This window comes from Dermochelys coriacea, chromosome 2 (assembly GCF_009764565.3).
Source record: "Dermochelys coriacea isolate rDerCor1 chromosome 2, rDerCor1.pri.v4, whole genome shotgun sequence".
Classification (NCBI taxonomy): Eukaryota; Metazoa; Chordata; order Testudines; family Dermochelyidae; genus Dermochelys; species Dermochelys coriacea.
In genome coordinates, this window is record NC_050069.1 from 258,780,684 (window position 1) to 258,798,608 (window position 17,925).

Consider the following 17,925-nt stretch of genomic DNA (forward strand, 5'->3'; position numbering starts at 1 on the left):
GTGAAAAGAAGCTCCTGTTGCTTCAAAACTCTATTTAGCCAATGGTCCTGGATCCTGAGTTTCCTTGGACTCGAAGACACCTAGCACCTCAACAAAGTCGACTGACATCATCACACAGATCCCGTTGGGTCAGTCAGTTGCTCCTCCTGCCCATGGTAGGAAAGAGTATAGCTCTAAGACTGTGTCCCTGGCACCACTCACTGTCACCAGTTTATAGAGTTGCTTCTTGATTCAAAGTCAGCAAGGGTTTGTCTCCCTCAAGAGTGGTTTGACACCACGAGTCATCTGATATCGGATCTTAAGATTCAGCCAAGGGACATCAGTGAAAGTCTCTCTCAGACTTCTGGGTCATGTGACCTCTTGTACAGACATGACACCGCCGTGTTGTGTCTCTGTCCACTCCAGCGATTACTAAAGTTAGTCTATCAGCCAAACAGATGGCGTGAATCTGCAAGTAGTCATTACTGAGATTATCCTATCATCACTACTATGGTGGAAGGATCCACTAAATGTCTGCTAGGGTGCCAATCAGAGTGAGATCTGTACGAAAAAATACCTGAAGAAAAAATGGCTACTTACCTGAGAGTAGCTGTGGTTCTTCAAGATGTTTTGTCCACATGGATCCCATAACCTGCTCTTCTCACTAATGCAGAGCTCTTTAAACTTGTGATTCTGTATTGGTGAAGGAACTAAGTGGAAGCTGGGGCTTTGCTGCCCTTTATGCCCTTGAATGGGGCTCATGGATACGCAGGGTGCATGAACAGCCCAACGAACATTGCTGGTCCAAAGAATCCAATCTCATGTATACAGGGTGTTTGTGTACCTTTTTTATTGTTGTGGTTAAATGTCCTTTTTATTGTATTTCTAAGCACTTGACATGTTATTGTATTAATGTTGTATTACAGGTATTATTTGGTGCCAGGTGCTGGAAGGGAAGCTGGATGAAGCAGAGCACCAGCTGGAATTCTTAAAGGAAGTTCAGCAGTCCATTGGAAAATCTGCGGTTAGATATAGAAATACAATTGTTTTCTTTATTTTTGTTCTTCATTTCTACACATGTTCCAGGCACATTGAACACCTTTAAAATTCTGTGCAGTTATGCTGGTGTAAATCCAGATTAACTTCATTAACTGACAGAATCTGTCCCACAAACATTAATAAAATATATTAAATCAATCTTCAGAACTAGACTGTCTAAAAACTTTCTCAACTCCATTCCCCCACACAATTTGTCCTCCTTGGGAAAAGCAGGAAGGGACTGCTAAGTCTTGAAGGATGTTCTGAAGGCTACCAAATCTGGGCTCTAGAAGATCAAGGTGAGAAAAATGTTCCAGAATCAAGGATCCCGCACAGAAAATACTACTGCCAGCTTCCTTTCATTTAATCAGGCTTGTTAGCTGCAGCACAATGATTGCAATTGCTTTTGTATCACATGGGGAAAGAGACAGTCTTTTAAGTAGATAGTCCCTGCCATTTAGCAATGTATAGGTCAAAATCAATATCAGTGTTCATCTGGAAATGGATTAGCAGCCAGTGCAGACCCTGGAACACATGTGTAATGTGCACCCAGTGGGGAATGCTTCTTAACAAGTGGACCACATTCTGCTCTAGCTGTAGTTTCTGAATGCTTCTAAGGTGCAACACCATCTGTGGTTCAGTCATGCAAGATGCTGAGTACTTTACCCCCAGTCTAGCAAAGCACTTAAAGCACATGCTTCTCTTATGATTTAGTAGTGTTTTACACTCATTTGTTACTTATTTGCGTGGATGTAAATGACTATACAAAGCCCTAAAGTTCCAACATTTAGACAAGGGATGGGATAGTTCCCAAAATAAAACACACAATTTGATATAAACAGATATAAGTAGCCTAAAACTACCTTAAGATGATCACTCTGTGTTTGCCCTGAAGTCCACTGGAGTTATGTGCACTTATCTAAATATAGCATTTGTCCTAATATAGTAAAATATGGAATTTTCCTTTTTACAGGTTCTAGTTTATCTTCAGGCAGTTATTGCTTCAAAGAAAAACAAAAATGAACCAGTTGCAACTGCCCTTCTGAATGAAGCTGCAGAACTTCATTTTTCTGCTTTGCATGGCCTTCCTCTGAGCATGGAATACTATGAAAAACTAAACCCCATGTTCCTGATTGAAATCGTGAAGGAATATTTAGTCTTCTGTCCCAAACAGGTGGGAAGTATTTTAGATTAAATATTTAGTATTGATTTATTATCTGTTTATATTGAACTTTGATATTGTAATGTAGAAATCTAGATGTTTAATTTCTGCATAATACATGCCCATAACTTTCATTGATCTTATGAGGCGATATATGTAGAAATGGAGGAGAGACTAGACACTAATATATTTTCTTTTGAAATGGTGCTCTGTATACTACACTTCTGCAAAATATGTAGTAAGGCCAGTCTAATTCTCCATTTTTCACAGCCTAGGTCACCCGGTCAAATTGTATCTCCTTTTCTTAAACAAGCAGCTGTAATTTTGAATCCAGTGGTTAAAGCTGCTCCTGGTATGCTGGAGCCTCTTTATCTAATGGCACAAGTTAAATATTTATCAGGTAAGACAAGACCATGTTGTTAAATCCAAATAAAAATAAAAAATTGCATGCTAAGAAATGATTAAGCTTAAGACTCATTGACTGCTAGAAAACATTCTGAAAATTTGGATTAAACTGAGTTAGTACCTTTTGATGTATGTAGTGTTGTTGTATCCATGTTGGTCCCAGGACATTAGAAAGAAAAGATGGGTGAGGTTATATCTTTTATTGGCCCAGCTTCGACTGGTGAGAGAGACAAGCTTTTGAGCTTACAAACTTCTTCTTCAGGTCTGGGACAATCCCACCAACAGAATTTGGTTCAATAAAAGATATTACCTTACCCACCTTGTCTCTTAGTACCTTTTGATGTATTATGCTTCTTTGTGTCCCTCAGTTTGTCCAATGAAATTACATTACACCACAAAATTTGAAACATAGGTGGATTTTGACACTGGCTCATGCAAGTGGTAGTTTTCAAGGGTAGTAGTAAAATATTTAGAAATTTGTCATTAGTTGGTCTCTGATAATGAAACTGAGAGAGAAGAAAATATGATCATTAGGAATATGTTAATTATTGGGATTAAACCAGCCATTACAGTTTCACACTGTAAACTGAAATGAGATTTTAAACCTATATGTTGTCACTGAGACTCAACATACTCATATATTCCTCCAAAGTATGAGGCTTATATTTGTAGAGGCAATAGTTAGAGAGTTCCCCTCTCAAGGGATTTATTATCATTTCTAAATTGATGCCAAGACACTACAGTGATGAATGTTTTAAAGTAAAAATAATAATGTAAAAGCATGAGGCAAAAATCCTAACAATGTCAAGACATCATACTAGAACTATTTTGTGGTTCTCTCCTACTCATTAAACATCATATTTCCAGTCTTCTCATTTGGGGAAAAAACAGAAGGTTGTTTCTTCTCTCCTTTGTCGTCTCTCACGTTCTTGTTTGCTGGGAGAGAAGTACAGTAATATTCTGGTGATTCTTACTCCAGGAGTCAGAATGCTATTTCCCTGCATCACACAGCAGGGTTGATGCTCCTTTAACTGCCAGAGATCCAAGCAGAGCAAATGAGTTTTCATCAGATCTGCAAAGTCAGTAAGAACTACATGTAAGACTGTAAAGAATACCACCAAGCTGTAGAATATATTTGACAAAATGGCACTTTGTAGGTGCTCTGTACATCATGTTTTATTTATGTTATGCTCTCATTCTTAAAGAGGAATTATATGCTTCATAGGTTAAAGGCTCTGGCTCTTTTCTCATACTGACATACTGAGATACTGACAACATCATGACACATATCAGACATTACATTTGCAGTATATTCACGTTGCTTATTTAAGACAGTTTATAAGAAAAGCAGGTCAAAAACAAAAGAAAATGGTCAGTTGTTTTTCAGGTGAGTTGGAAAATGCACAGGGTACTCTGCAACGTTGTCTAGATTTGGATCCTACATCAGCGGATGTCCATCTTCTAATGGCCCAGATCTATCTGTCTCAAGGAAATTTCAGAGAGTGTTCTCATTCATTGGAGTTGGGGGTCAGTCATAATTTTCGGGTAAGAGCTAGTACTGACTACAAAAAATCTTTTTACTGGAAGTATTTGTTCCCAATATACAATACACTGTGTGAGTTAATCCCTTATATGTTGTACTAAACATTTTCCTCTTAGGAAATATCCTTAACTAACTTACACTCCACAGAAGTGAGAAATGCAGATATACTGATACCAGCTTCAGCAGTGGCATACACCATCATACCACATTTGTTCACTTTTGTATGTTAGTGCTTTCAAAAGAGTCGGTACTCCCCAACCAGTGATCTTTCATTGCTGTCTCCTTATCACCATATCAAATGTATGGGAGGAGCTACAGTAAAGGGTGTGGTCTAATGTCCTAGATTGGTTACTTTTATTCTCCCTATCTGTACTAATAGATGCCTTCCTAACAGAAAGGGTTACAACACTTATGATCTTGAACTTTTCTTAGTTTTATTTTTGAGTGATTAGTTTTATTCTTGAGTTGAGAGCAATTTATCTATATCAGAAGGACATCTATTTAGTGTTCCAAGTCAAAGTGATTTCAGTGCACTTGACAATTCCACAGTAATGGTTTCTCGACAACCAGCAATTGGGAATAGACTTTGAGTATTTGCATAAGTAATCATTGCAGGATCAGGCTCTGGTTGCAAAGTAACTGAATTTTTGTCATGAACATACAGCATACACGTACTACTTTTTTCAGGTTCGTGATTATCCATTGTATCACTTCATCAAGGCCAGAGCACTGAATAAAGTAGGCGATTATCCAGAAGCCATCAAAATTTTAAAAATGATTATCAGTTTATCTTATATGAAGAAAGGTGAAAGTAAAAGAATCTTTGGTACCAGTATAACAACCAATGAACGGGTGTCCATATATCTGGAACTTGCAGAAGCTCTTCGACTCAATGGGGAACTGGTAAGAAATTGAATGTAAACTACATTTTCAGTAAGGAGAATGTCATAAATTTTAATTAAAAAGTCAGGAGCCATTCTGATTAGGTAAATCTAGAGTAATGAAACTCGGTAAGGAAAACGAAACTGGCCATACATTAATAGAGCACAACAAGAATGATATTTGTAATCTAGATTCGTTGCTAAAATATCTCTTGAAAGATGTTGTGAAATTCATTAGGCAGATATGATATTTTATGATTGTAAATTGACCCATAGGAGTCATTTCTGTGTCCGGTCTGTGTCTGACCTTGTAGGAAAAGGAGACATCTAGAAGAAGGTACAGAATCAATCTTCTTGGGCCTTCCTAAGCAGTTTTGAGGGGGCAGTCACACAGAAACTATACTTTTCTTACACAGTAAAAGAGTCTTAATTTTTCAAACTATAGGAATTTTGAACCCAATAACACAGTTGTAAATACTCTCCAGAGAGGAAGTCCTTATGGTATACAGTCCATTTGTTATTGCAAGCTCCGCATATATTTTATATGGTGTGACTATACTCTGTAAATTTTAGGAATTGTAGAGTTAGTCCAAGTGTCTCATTAGGCTCATAACTTCATTGGGCTATGAAAATTGCCCTGTTCCTTAGCAATACAATGAAGATAATTTCAAATGTCACTGAGGGGATAGTTAACATTCACTTTATCAATTATCCACTATATATTATGTTATTATTGTATGTAATAATATTGTCCTCTTTATACCTGTGAGGTACTTGATGGCAATTAATCTGAAAGCATGTGTTTATTCAGAATATGCCAACATTTTAGTGGTTTCCCCTAACATATGGGGTGAAATTAATGGGAGTTTTGCCATTGACTGCAATGGAGCCAGGATTTCACCCACTTTGAGTATAGTGTACCATACATGCTAAGTACTTCACTACATAGAACAGACAGTATAAAATAACAAGGGGTTTTATTTATATGCAAACAAGTTTTATATGTGGATCCTACAACTAATAGCTTAGAAGTTGTGTGACTAAAACTTTCCATCTCACCCTCAAAAGGCTATTTAAATATTCCCACAATAAGTAGTCATTCAAAAAAGGTTATTTGTAGTTCTAACTAGAAACAAAAATTGCATGACCTAATAGGTACATTTTAAATCCTAATTTCAAATGTAAAATACCTATACTATTTGGAAACAGTAGTATAGCTGTCATCTTGTGTATTATGTGTGTATACATTGTCCTCAACTGAGTCTAGAACCTGATCCTGAGATGTGCCTTTCACTTTAGTGTGAGCTGTAGGCACTCAGTATTTCTCTGAATCAAGTGATTAGAATGTGCACTCCTTTGGGCACAGTCCATAGTGTCCTCTGTGGTGCTCATTAAATTATGTGTAGTAAAACTTGTCATCAGTCATTTAACTGAGATATGTGGCAACTGCAATAAATCCAAAATGAAGTGCATTCTGACACACTTAAAAAAATCAGGAGAATAGACAATGAAGAAACTCTCATGATTTGTTGGTGCCTTTTTTCCTTTGGTAATAATAGCATCAACAGCTTCCAGTGTCATTCTTGTCTCCTCATGGAGAATTAGTCTATGCTGTTCTGAAGTGCTGAACATTCCGTTTCTTGCCAATTAAAATATATATTGCTCATGAGAAAGTTTGCCATTAGAGTTGGGACAAATTGGTTAATTGAAATAAAGCATCTCCAAACAAAAGGGTATTAGGTTGAATATTTTCCCTAAATGACCTATTTTCAAATTGCTGTCTGCTATTCAAGTATTGTCTGAAATATTTACATAATTTACAAAGAAGATAACTATTTACATAATTTACAAGGAGCTTATATATAGTAAATTTTAAAAATAGACTATATCACAAACATGCAAGTTATTCAGTTATAGATTAGCTGAATAAAGCCTTAACTTTATCAATAATTCTCTTTTTTGCTTAAGGAAACACATTTATTCAATGCCAGATATAACACTGCATGCTGTCAGATTTTAAAGCATCACACTCTTCTTTATTTGCATTGCAGAAATGCCTAGAGACACCAGTCATAGACCAGAATCCCAGTGTAGTAAGCACTGTACAAACACACAACCAAAAGACAGTACATGCTCTGAGGAGCTTACAATCTAAGTATAAGACTGAACATATGGATACAACAAACAGGGGAAACCTCAAGGGAACTGTGAAGGTAACAATGAGACAAAACTGGTTAGCACAAAAAGAAAAGCAATGGTCCCACTGTTTGCAATATTAGGGTTTTGGATTCAATTGAACCTTCAGTTTAATATGAAATGAAAATGAGTTTGGCAAGCCCAACTGCTTTAAAATGAAATACATTTTGCACCAGCTAACCCTTTGATGGTAATAGAGTAATTTAGTTAAAAGTTTACTTATTTTTTAATATTCCAGCATGAAGCTACTAAAATTATTCAGGATGCCATTAATGAATTTAGTGGAACACCAGAGGAAATCCGCATCACTGTTGCTAATGTAGATTTGGCTCTCAGTAAAGGGGAAGTGGAAATAGCGCTAAGCATGCTGAGAAATATCACCCCAAGCCAGCCATATTATACTGAGGTTAAAGAAAAGATGGCTCAGATATACCTTCAGATACGGAAGGATAAGAGACTATACATTGGATGTTATTGGTAATATTGTTTAAGATTAAATATGTTAAAAATGTTTACGTTTTCAAATATTTTGTTTTAAAAAGACAATGGCTTTATATACAGAAAAAATGCTGACAATATAGAGCAAAACCAATTTCAGAGCCTTTTGGAAGCATAGTCTAGGAGTTAAAGTACAGAACTGTGAATCCAGAGAACAAGGTCCACTTCTACAAGTCACGTTTTAATTTCAGTGTTGTTTGTCATAATCATTCATATTTTTGTTAAGATAACAAGACTTCTAAGTATCATGGGGGAAAGAGAAAAAATTAGAAACAGTTGAGAATCTTAAAGAAATACATTAATATTTAAAAATACCACAACAAACATTGTTATGACATAAAATATTATGTTAAACAGTTGGGGTCAGATTGTGCCACCTTTTTTCAGGTACTACTGAAAACAAAAGGTCAGTTTTTGGAGTAAATTAGCACTCAGTGGGAGTACGGATGGCAGAATTTGCCACTTAATCACTAGCCAAGAGTATATATTTCCCTCAAAATTGGCATTAAGGGTCAGATATTTCTATTTCAGAACTAGCATTTTCTTTATTGAAAGAAGCTTTCATCTTCAGCTAAAGAAGATAAAAAAGCTTTTCTGGCATCAGAAACATAAAATATGTACTGATTTTGACTATTGGATAACATCGGTTTTATGGGGAAAAGAACTGAAGTGGGGAAGACTAAATGCCAGATTCGGTCACTCTCACACTGAGTATGGCCTTCCTCCAAAATTAGACCATTCAGTCAATAGGACTGCTGACTGAGAGCTCAATTATGTCTTTGCCATTAGCCCTGTGTTATGAGCAGTGCTTTGCTGTGTTGCCCCAGGAGTAGCTTGAGCAGTGAGCAGGAAACAGTGATTCGCAGAGAGAGCATTCTGTGTGGAGGCTGTACCCGATGCAGCATACGCTCTGTGAAGGATCAAGTACACCCACAGTGTTTGGTGTGCTGGGAGAGCAGAGCTAAGGCTCTGACCTCTCTCTGCTCCTTCTGGCTCACCTGTACGGTTAGCCTGCATCCCCTCCCGTGCTAATAATTATGATTAAGGTAAATGGCAACAGGAGCATCTTGCACTCCCTCATGCCACCCCATTGCCTGGGTCACAGTTTTGAATAAGATAGTACTCAAAATGAGAAAAGGGGACAGAATCTGGACCTACAGAAATAGAAGTAGACGTCATGATTCTATGATTAAATGATTATATATCCTGAGTGATAAATCATTCATTTAAAAGCTTTCTAGTGTCACACAAACGGCAAAATCCTCAGTCCAGCACCTCTATAACCGAAAGAGATTTTACATAATCGTTATAATGAATTTCCATACATATTAAAAGCATTAGAGAAATGCACTTGATGTTCAGAATATTTTTTTTTCTATATTGAGAACTGAACATTGGCATGTGGTTTTTCACTGATAATCTAAGTAATACATGTAAACAGGCCACATAATTTGTTTGCCCAGATGCACTAGCTTATATTTTCCAAGTTTTAACTCTTTGTGTTATTTCTTCCTCAGATTCCAAATATGCTGGAATTCTGGTATTATTTTTTGGGGGGCTTGTCTATATGAACAGTTCGTGCAGGTCAAGATGGGATATAAATCTGCTTCACTCTAGATTGCTGCCCATTAACTGTCCATGTGGACCCTGCTGCTGTGGACTAAGAGTTCAGTAGTGCACTTTGATACACTGTTTCAAAGCGGGATAGTGTGCACTAGGGAACTTTTAGTGTGTGGCAGTGAGCTCCACACAGTTAGTGTGCAGCAGGCTGGTATGGGGTAGATTTATATCCCATTTTACTGCACAATAACTGTTTATACAGAAAAGCCCTTATACAGGAAGGAAAGGGGATAGTTGGGATTACTACTCTTTACTTGCTAAAACTTGTGCTCTATTTTTTCTCTCCACTCCCCTCAATCTAACCTGCTTGTTTGTCTCATCCACCTGTCATGTCTGTCTTTTGAATTGTAAGCTCTGTGGAGCATGGAATATCATTTTCTATATTTGTACAGTGCCTAACCCAATGGGGTCCCAACCTGCTTGTCTTCTAGGCACTATAGCAATATGCATATTATTATGTAGTAATAATTTCTCACTGGTATTAACAATGCCTCCAAGTTTGGTGCCATTTACATTTTTTCCCTCTTCCAGATCCCCATCAGAATATTAAATAAGATGGAATCTAATAAAATTCCAGTGCAGTACGTTCCTAGGCACCTCTCCTGCCCATTACATATTTGATATATTGCTTTTTATCATTTTCCTTTGTTTATGGTCCTTTGGCTATTTTTCAGTGTGCAACAATGTTCAGACAAGCAGAACTGAAATTACTTTTATGTGTAAGATTTCCTACATGAAAAAGAGTGGAGAGAATTCTTTTGTTTGGTAATAACAGCACCTTTGCTCTGAGGAGCTCAAACTTCTCTGGGGCTTTTGGGCCTTCATCATTAGGGGTAATGGAAGTTTTCCCATTGACTTGAATGCAAACAGGATCAAGTCCTTAAAAGCATAGAAATGTTATGTCTATTTTATACCAAGGCACAGAGAAGTAAAGTGATTTCACCCAAGGTTACACTGCAAGTATACAGTGAGACACAGTGAGAATGAGAACCCAGACCTCCCCACTCCCAGTCCCTTGCTAGGTCACCGTGTCTCCTAATATTTGATGTAGATGTCTGCTCTGGTGAGGGAAAAGAATATGAGATCATAGAAGTTAGAGGAGAAAGAACTGTTAAAGTCCACCCCCCTTCAAGTGCATGATATTGTTCCACCTCTAAAGGACAATATCTGATATTAAAATCATATAATACACTTGATCCTAGCCAGAAGGACAACATACTTGATAAAGAGCTGTTATGTACAGCTAGTGTATGATTTATTCATATCCTCCTTGGACTATCACCAATATTTTCAGCTCCCCAAAAGACTTTTGAGTTTACCAGAGATTGTCAAGTCAGCAAATCCCTATCTAGGGCAAAGTGAAAAACAGAGATTTCCCCTCCATTTACCCACTTTGCTTTTTTCCTGCTTTGCCTTGCTCTTTTGTCCTGAGTTTATTTAATTTTCTCAACTAGATATAATAAAGAGACTGTCTTCCACAGTAGTGTGGTTTAGCCTGAAGAATAATTATTTTGGAATAACTATTTCAGTATATTTCCAAGTGTAGGCAAGCCCTTAGATTAATCTCTGGGGGATAAACTGCTTGAATTTACCCACTCTGAAGTTTTGTCAAATTCTCCCATTACTGCACTATAATACCAATGCAGCTTCACCAGTGCTATGAATGGTGGGAGCACTAATGTAGTCTGAGTACAGGTGGTTTTTTTACTACCATGTAGTCTAGATCTGTTCTGTTTAGGGCTAGGTGACTTAGTAACAAAAACACCCGCATTTGGTGCATACTGTGCTCCCATCCTTGCTAACCCCTGTGAACCTGCCCCAGTGGTAGTGCATTGATGAGAGAATTTGGCAAAAACCTCACAGTAGATACAGCTGGGGAGAGGTTGCCTTTTTCTATTAGTTACTTTTGTGTGTGTGTGAAAAGGGGCTAGAATCAGACTGTGGTGATGGAAACTTGTTAAAAAGTATATTTTTTAATTCAAAACGTGCAAACATCTTCTAAGTATTTTATGTAACCATGAGTTCCTATCACCGTTATCTTCAACTTTCCATCCCGATTCTCTCAGTTTGTTTGCTGCACCAGTGTATTGCATCTTGTCTTCATTCAGATTGTGCAAGCATTTTGGGACAGTGGCTGTTGAAGTCATTGGAGCTACTCTGACTTACACCAGCTGAAGTTCTAGCTCTGTTTTTTTAAATGACAGAACTGACTTTATTTTCTTGAGGATTCATGTATTTTTCTTACATTTCATGCATTAGCTTTCAAAATTTGTTTCTTATTGTCTTGATTCTAAATGACAGGTTTCAGAATAGCAGCCGTGTTAGTCTGTATTCGCAAAAAGAAAAGGAGTACTTGTGGCACCTTAGAGACTAACACATTTATTTGAGCATAAGCTTTCGTGAGCTTTTCTTGGAGTCTGTTGCAACAAAGCCCGTTGCCAACTCTGTCCACATATCTATTCAGGGGACACCATCATAGGGCCTAATCACATCAGCCACACTATCAGAGGCTTGTTCACCTGCACATCTACCAATGTGATATATGCCATCATGTGCCAGCAATGCCCCTCTGCCATGTACATTGGTCAAACTGGACAGTCTCTACGTAAAAGAATAAATGGACACAAATCAGACGTCAAGAATTATAACATTCAAAAACCAGTCGGAGAACATTTCAATCTCTCTGGTCACTCGATTACAGACTTGAGGGTGGCTATCCTTCAACAAAAAAACTTCAAAAACCGACTCCAACGAGAGACTGCTGAATTGGAATTAATTTGCAAACTGGATACAATTAACTTAGGCTTGAATAGAGACTGGGAATGGATGAGTCATTACACAAAGTAAAACTATTTCCCCATGTTATTTCTCCCCCCCCCCCACCCCCCACTGTTCCTCAGATGTTCTTGTTAACTGCTGGAAATAGCCTACCTTGCTTGTCACCATGAAAGGTTTTCCTCCTCCCCCTCCCCCCCCCCCCCCCCCGCTGCTGGTGATGGCTCATCTTAAGTGATCACTCTCCTTACAGTGTGTATGATAAAACCCATTGTTTCATGTTCTCTGTATGTATATATAAATCTCCCCACTGTATTTTCCACCAAATGCATCCGATAAAGTGAGCTGTAGCTCACAAAAGCTTATGCTCAAATAAATTTGTTAGTTTCTAAGGTGCCACAAGTACTCCTTTTCTTTTTGATTCTAAATGTTGTTCTTACTTTTTTTTTATAGCGAACTGTGTGAACAATTGCCAAGTCCTCATACTAGCCTTCTCTTGGGAGATGCCTACATGAATATTCAAGAGGTTAGTATAAATTTGTTTAATAAATCTGTAGTAATTCAAACAAAAATACATTTAATTGAAAAGCTGGATTTAAATAATAATCAATTAATAACTAGCACTTATATAGCATACAATAAATGTTGCTGAATCATTGGCAAAAATATTCCTAGCTGCTAATATTACACATGAAAATAACTCCCACTTCTGTCACTTATTTTTAGCCAGAGAAAGCTGTGGAAGTATACGAAGCAGCTCAAAGAAAGAATCCTTTAGATGCAACACTGGCCAGAAAAATTGGACAAGCATATGTGAAAACTCATCAATATAGCAAGGTCTTGAAAACAAAGGATTTATTTTATTCATTGAGCATTTAAATCATAAGAACAAAGAAAAAAAGAGAAATAATCGAATAGATGACAGAAGTTATATATAAATGTTTCATTTTGACCTACTGTATGTAATTCTGTATTTGGGATATTATATTGACATCTTTAAATTTCCTTGCAGGCTATTAATTATTATGAAGTAGCTCTAAAGATGAGTAAGCAGGACTTCTTGTGCCATGATCTTGCTGAACTCCTCCTCAAACTCAAGAAGTTTAACAAAGCAGAAAGAGTTCTGAATCAAGCTATGGACCATGACTCTGGTAGCATTATTCATCCTTTCTATTAAGTTTGCTCTGTGTAGTATCGAAGCCTGTGAATCATTTAAAATATATAACATTAATTTCTTCATAAATAATTATTCTAGTTAATTATATTTCTAGACTGAGTACACTTACACAAGCTTTCAATAAATATTTAAATTGCCTTGCATGAGGGCACTCTCCCAGGCCTTGGTTTACACATTTGTGGGTGGCACAAAAATACTTCATTGTGTACTCCAAACATCAATTCTTGTTTTTGATATCCAGAAAAATGTCAGATTAGAAAGATAACATATTACCATTTTTAATCTTTCAGTTAATGACTTGCCTTCCATGATGAAGGATGTCAAGAGCCTGATTTTACTAGCAAAGGTTTACAAAAACAATAAAAAAGAAGAAGTGATGGGAACTTTGAACAAGGTAATTCATGAGGTTATACAAGCCATATACAATGCTAGAGATATTCCCTAATCATTTATCAGTAGAAATAGCTTAACTTCTTCTTTGAGTAGATGCAGCTGTGTATCCTATGTAGGGTGCTGAAGCCACAGAATTTTGCCTAGCAGTACCTGTAGGAGCGCAGTGCTCACTCCTTGTGGCCTCCAGTTGTCCCATCCAGGTCTGACAGTTCAGGGGCAGAACCCATCCCTAGTGCAAGTGACTGCTTCATCATTGTCCCCCGATGATTTGATGGTACCAGGCTCCCCTTTTCCCTCAGTGCCTGAGGACTTCAAGGCCTACCAGGACCTTTTGTGTCATGTGGCTGCTATGTTGGGCATCCAGGCAGAGTTCCTGCAGGAGAATATTCAAAAACTATTGGATATTCTCCAGCTGTCTGCCTTGGGGACAGTAGCCCTTCCTATTAAAGATACATTCCTGAAGCCTATAAAGGTTCTTTGGAGTAATCCAGTTTTTGTGCTGCCTGGGGTGAAGAGTTCATAGAAATGCTATTTGGTACCTATGAAGGGTTTGGGGGGCTTCTATTCCCACCTGGTCCCCAATTCCCTGGTTGTGACTGTGGTGAATTATAGGACTCAGCAGGATAGGTATAAGTCTACCCCCAAGAACAAGGAGTCCAAGAGGACTGACTTAATGGGTAGAAAAATCTGAACCTCCTCTTCCCTACAAATGCTATTGCAAACCAGCAGGCATTACTGTCAAAATATGATTTCATTAATTTGACAGCTATGTCTAAATTTGTAGATCAGTTACCTGAAGCCTTCAGGGAGAAATTTTGAGTGTTTGTAGCTGAGGGCTGTTTGGTGGTCAAGACGTCCTTGCAAACTGCTTTGGGTGTGGCAGTTACATTGGCCAGAGTTATGGCTTCAGAAGTAACCATGCAAAGGGCATCTTGGCTGCAAAATTCAGGCATTGCATCCAGTGTGCAGCAGGCTATTGAGGACCTGTCCTTTGATGATAGATCAATTCACTCACTGATGAAAACTTGAACTCATTTAAAGACTCAAGTTCTACCCTATGCACTCTGTGGGTGTATACTCCAGCAGTGCAAAGATGCCATTTCGATAGTTAGCAGCAGCACCAACAGTACCACTTGCAATGCTCCTTCGGGCAGTCCTTCCCTCCCTGGATGCAGAAAGACTACTCCAGAATGGGTCATAGATCCCAGAGGCAGAGGCCTTTGGGTCCTTGGTTTGGCCAGTCAACTTGTTCTCCCCCGGTGTCTACCAAGAGTCCGTTTTGACTTCTTTGTCAAGGGCAGTAATCCAGTCATGACCTCTATATACCCGTCCCCCATATTTGGGGACAGACTGGCTCATTTTCAAGATGTTTGGGGCTCAACTGCCCTGGCAGCTAGGTCCTAAGCACCATCAGGTTGTGTTATGCCATCCAGTTCCTTTCCATCCCACCTCTCCACCCTCCTACCCTATGCCTCTTCAGAGACCTCTCTCACAAGACACTGCTCCTTGGGCAGATTCAGTCATTACTAGAATTGGGAGCTGTGGAGGAGGTCCTTCTGCAACTCTGGGGCCACTGATTTTATTGCCAGTATTTTCTGGTTCACAAATCCAAAGGCAGGGTGAAACCAATTCTTGACCACCACAACCTCAACAAATATATCAGATATGTGAGATTCCAGATGATCATTTTATCGACTATCCTCCCGTGTAAAATCAGAATGACGGGTTTGCTGCTCTGGCCTGTCAGGATGATTATTTTCATGTGACAATTCTTCCAAGCCACAGAGAGTTTCTCCAATTCGTTGTGGCACATGGCCATTATCAGTATACATTACTCTACTTTAGTCTGTCCTCTGCTCCCTGGGTTTTTACCAAATGCATGGTTGTAGTGACAGTGAACCTCAGGAAGAGGGAAATTCATATCTTCCCATACCAAGATGATTGGTTACTGAGGGGCAAATTGAGGGAAGAATTTCTGTCCCACATACATGTCACACTATGCTTACTCAATTGCCTGGATCTCATTCTCAATAAAAACAGGTCACCATTGGTCCCCACTCAAAGAATTGAATTGGTTGGGGCCTTAATAGAGCGATAAGTCTGAGAGTGCTTCTGCCAATGGACCATTTTCAGATGATTCGTCATCTGTCTCTGGAGCTGCACTCTTAGCCTTCAACTACTACTACTGCTGAGGAAATTCTGCACCAAAAAAAATTAAAATTCTGCACCAAATAATTAAAAATTATGTGCATGGTATTTTAAAATTCTGCAAATTTTATTTGTCAATAAATAAATGTGGCTCCAGCATGGCAGTGGGAGCACAGGCCACTGGCTACATTGAGGTGGGAGATCACCCTGAAGTCCCCACTTCCCCCAGTACAGGGACTCGGCAGTGAGTCTGCACCTGACCCTGACACAGTGCAAGGGCTGAGCCTGCCCCAGAAATGCCCTGGGGCCCTGCCCCTCTGCACCAAGTACACCAGGTGTGGGTGGGCAGGCTCAGCCCAGCAGGATCCAAGTGTGGAGGGGCTTAGTGTGGGGTGATCCATGTGTGGGGTGAGAGGTTACAGGGTGGGACAGTCGGTACGGGCAGCTCAATGGGAGATCTTGATCCACAGGAGCTCATTGCAGGGTTCCAGGTGTGGGGGCAGTGGGACTCTTCAGGGTATCCAGGTGAAAGTGGTTGGGGTTGGGATCCAGGTATGGGGCTCAATGGGGGGGGTCTGGGTGTGGGGGGATCAGTAAGGGGTCCAGGTGCTGGGGGAGTGAAGCTTGATAGGGTAAGAGTCCAATGCAGCTTGCCTAGTGATCAGTGGGGTGGGGGTCTGGGTGTGGAAGTCTCAGCGGAGGGGTCCAGGTGTAGGAGGATACGGCTTGTCAGGGTTCAATGGGCCTGCTTAATTGGGAGCCCCAGCTTCTGCCAAGGGGACACTGTATGCCAGCTTCCCGCTTCCCCCTGCAATTCCCCGATCCCCTTTTCTTCTCCATCCCCCTCTCACTCCCACATTCCCCTCCCCCGCCCTATTCCACCTCCCCCCTTCCCCACTGCCTCTTCCCCTCACCCCCTTCCCTCATTTCCCCCACCCCCACCTTACCCAGCCCCACCGCAGGCACTCACTGTTGCACAGAAAAAAGGAATAGGTTTCAGAGTAGCAGCCGTGTTAGTCTGTATTCTCAAAAAGAAAAGGAGGACTTGTGGCATCTTAGAGACTAACAAATTTATCTGAGCATAAGCTTTCGTGAGCTACAAGCTCACGAAAGCTTATGCTCAAATAAATTTGTTAGTCTCTAAGGTGCCACAAGTCCTCCTTTTCTTTTTGAGAAAAAAGGAAGGCTCCCAGCACACATAAGTGCAGCACGACTGGCACTAGGATCCAGGAGGCCGCATTCAGCTGCAGAGTCAGCAGAGCCCAGATGCAGCCTCCTTCAGCTGGGCAGCTCTGCACTTGCAGAAATGAGGGAGCTGTGGCACATAACCCTGTGTGCCCCCATATGCCTCACCTCTGTTTGGGGGAGGGCAATCCCCCCCTCAAATGTGACCATCACTGGGCCTTCCCCCCAGATGGCATCCCTTTGCTTCCCTGCCGTTTTCTGCAGGGAATCACAGGAATTCTGCAGTGGAGGGGTGTTTTTGTCACGTACGCAGTCACACAGAATACCCCCAGGAGTAAACTACAGCTTGAGTGTGCCAAAGGCTGTTGGGTCACATGGCTGCTTGCATGCAGGTAGTCCAATTTGAAAGTTACATCTTCAGCCTTTCCAAATGTGGCTGAGGACAGTTTATCATCCACCCATCATCCCTTGGAAAGTTTGGTCCAGCTCCTGTGCCTATCCTGGACTCCTTACAGTGGTGGATAGCTCAATGCAATTAATGCCAGGGCGTTCCCTTTGTTTGTTCCCCACCGACCAGAGCCATTGTCACTGATGCCTCCTTGATAGGCTGGGGAGCACACCTGGGGTCACTGAGAGTTCAGGGTCAGAACAGGAAACTACATTTCATATGGACATTCTGGAGCTTTGGGCCACTTCATGCCTTTTGAGATCACATTGGGACTCCATGGTTCACATTCTTATGGACCATATCACCACAATATGTTATGACGAAGCCTTGGCTGGGATGATTTAGTTGGAGTTGGTCCTGCTCTGAGCAGGGGATTGGACTAGATGACCTCCTGAGGTCTCTTCCAACCCTAATATTCTGTGATTCTGTGTGAACAAACAAAGGAGCACACTCAAAAGTGCTGTCAGGTAGCAATCA

General features: G+C 39.9%; 1 protein-coding gene across 1 annotated transcript in view; it reads left to right on the forward strand.

Moving 5' to 3' along the window:
* TTC21A (tetratricopeptide repeat domain 21A) overlaps positions 1 to 17,925 on the forward strand; it is a 62,586-nt gene that overhangs the window by 22,451 nt on the left and 22,210 nt on the right. The window contains exons 10-19 of the mRNA XM_038390085.2: positions 906 to 1,003; positions 1,991 to 2,191; positions 2,450 to 2,579; positions 3,972 to 4,129; positions 4,815 to 5,030; positions 7,443 to 7,681; positions 12,551 to 12,623; positions 12,824 to 12,934; positions 13,110 to 13,248; positions 13,565 to 13,668. Of these exons, the coding sequence (XP_038246013.1) occupies positions 906 to 1,003; positions 1,991 to 2,191; positions 2,450 to 2,579; positions 3,972 to 4,129; positions 4,815 to 5,030; positions 7,443 to 7,681; positions 12,551 to 12,623; positions 12,824 to 12,934; positions 13,110 to 13,248; positions 13,565 to 13,668 (1,469 nt within the window). The remainder of the gene's footprint in view (positions 1 to 905; positions 1,004 to 1,990; positions 2,192 to 2,449; positions 2,580 to 3,971; positions 4,130 to 4,814; positions 5,031 to 7,442; positions 7,682 to 12,550; positions 12,624 to 12,823; positions 12,935 to 13,109; positions 13,249 to 13,564; positions 13,669 to 17,925) is intronic.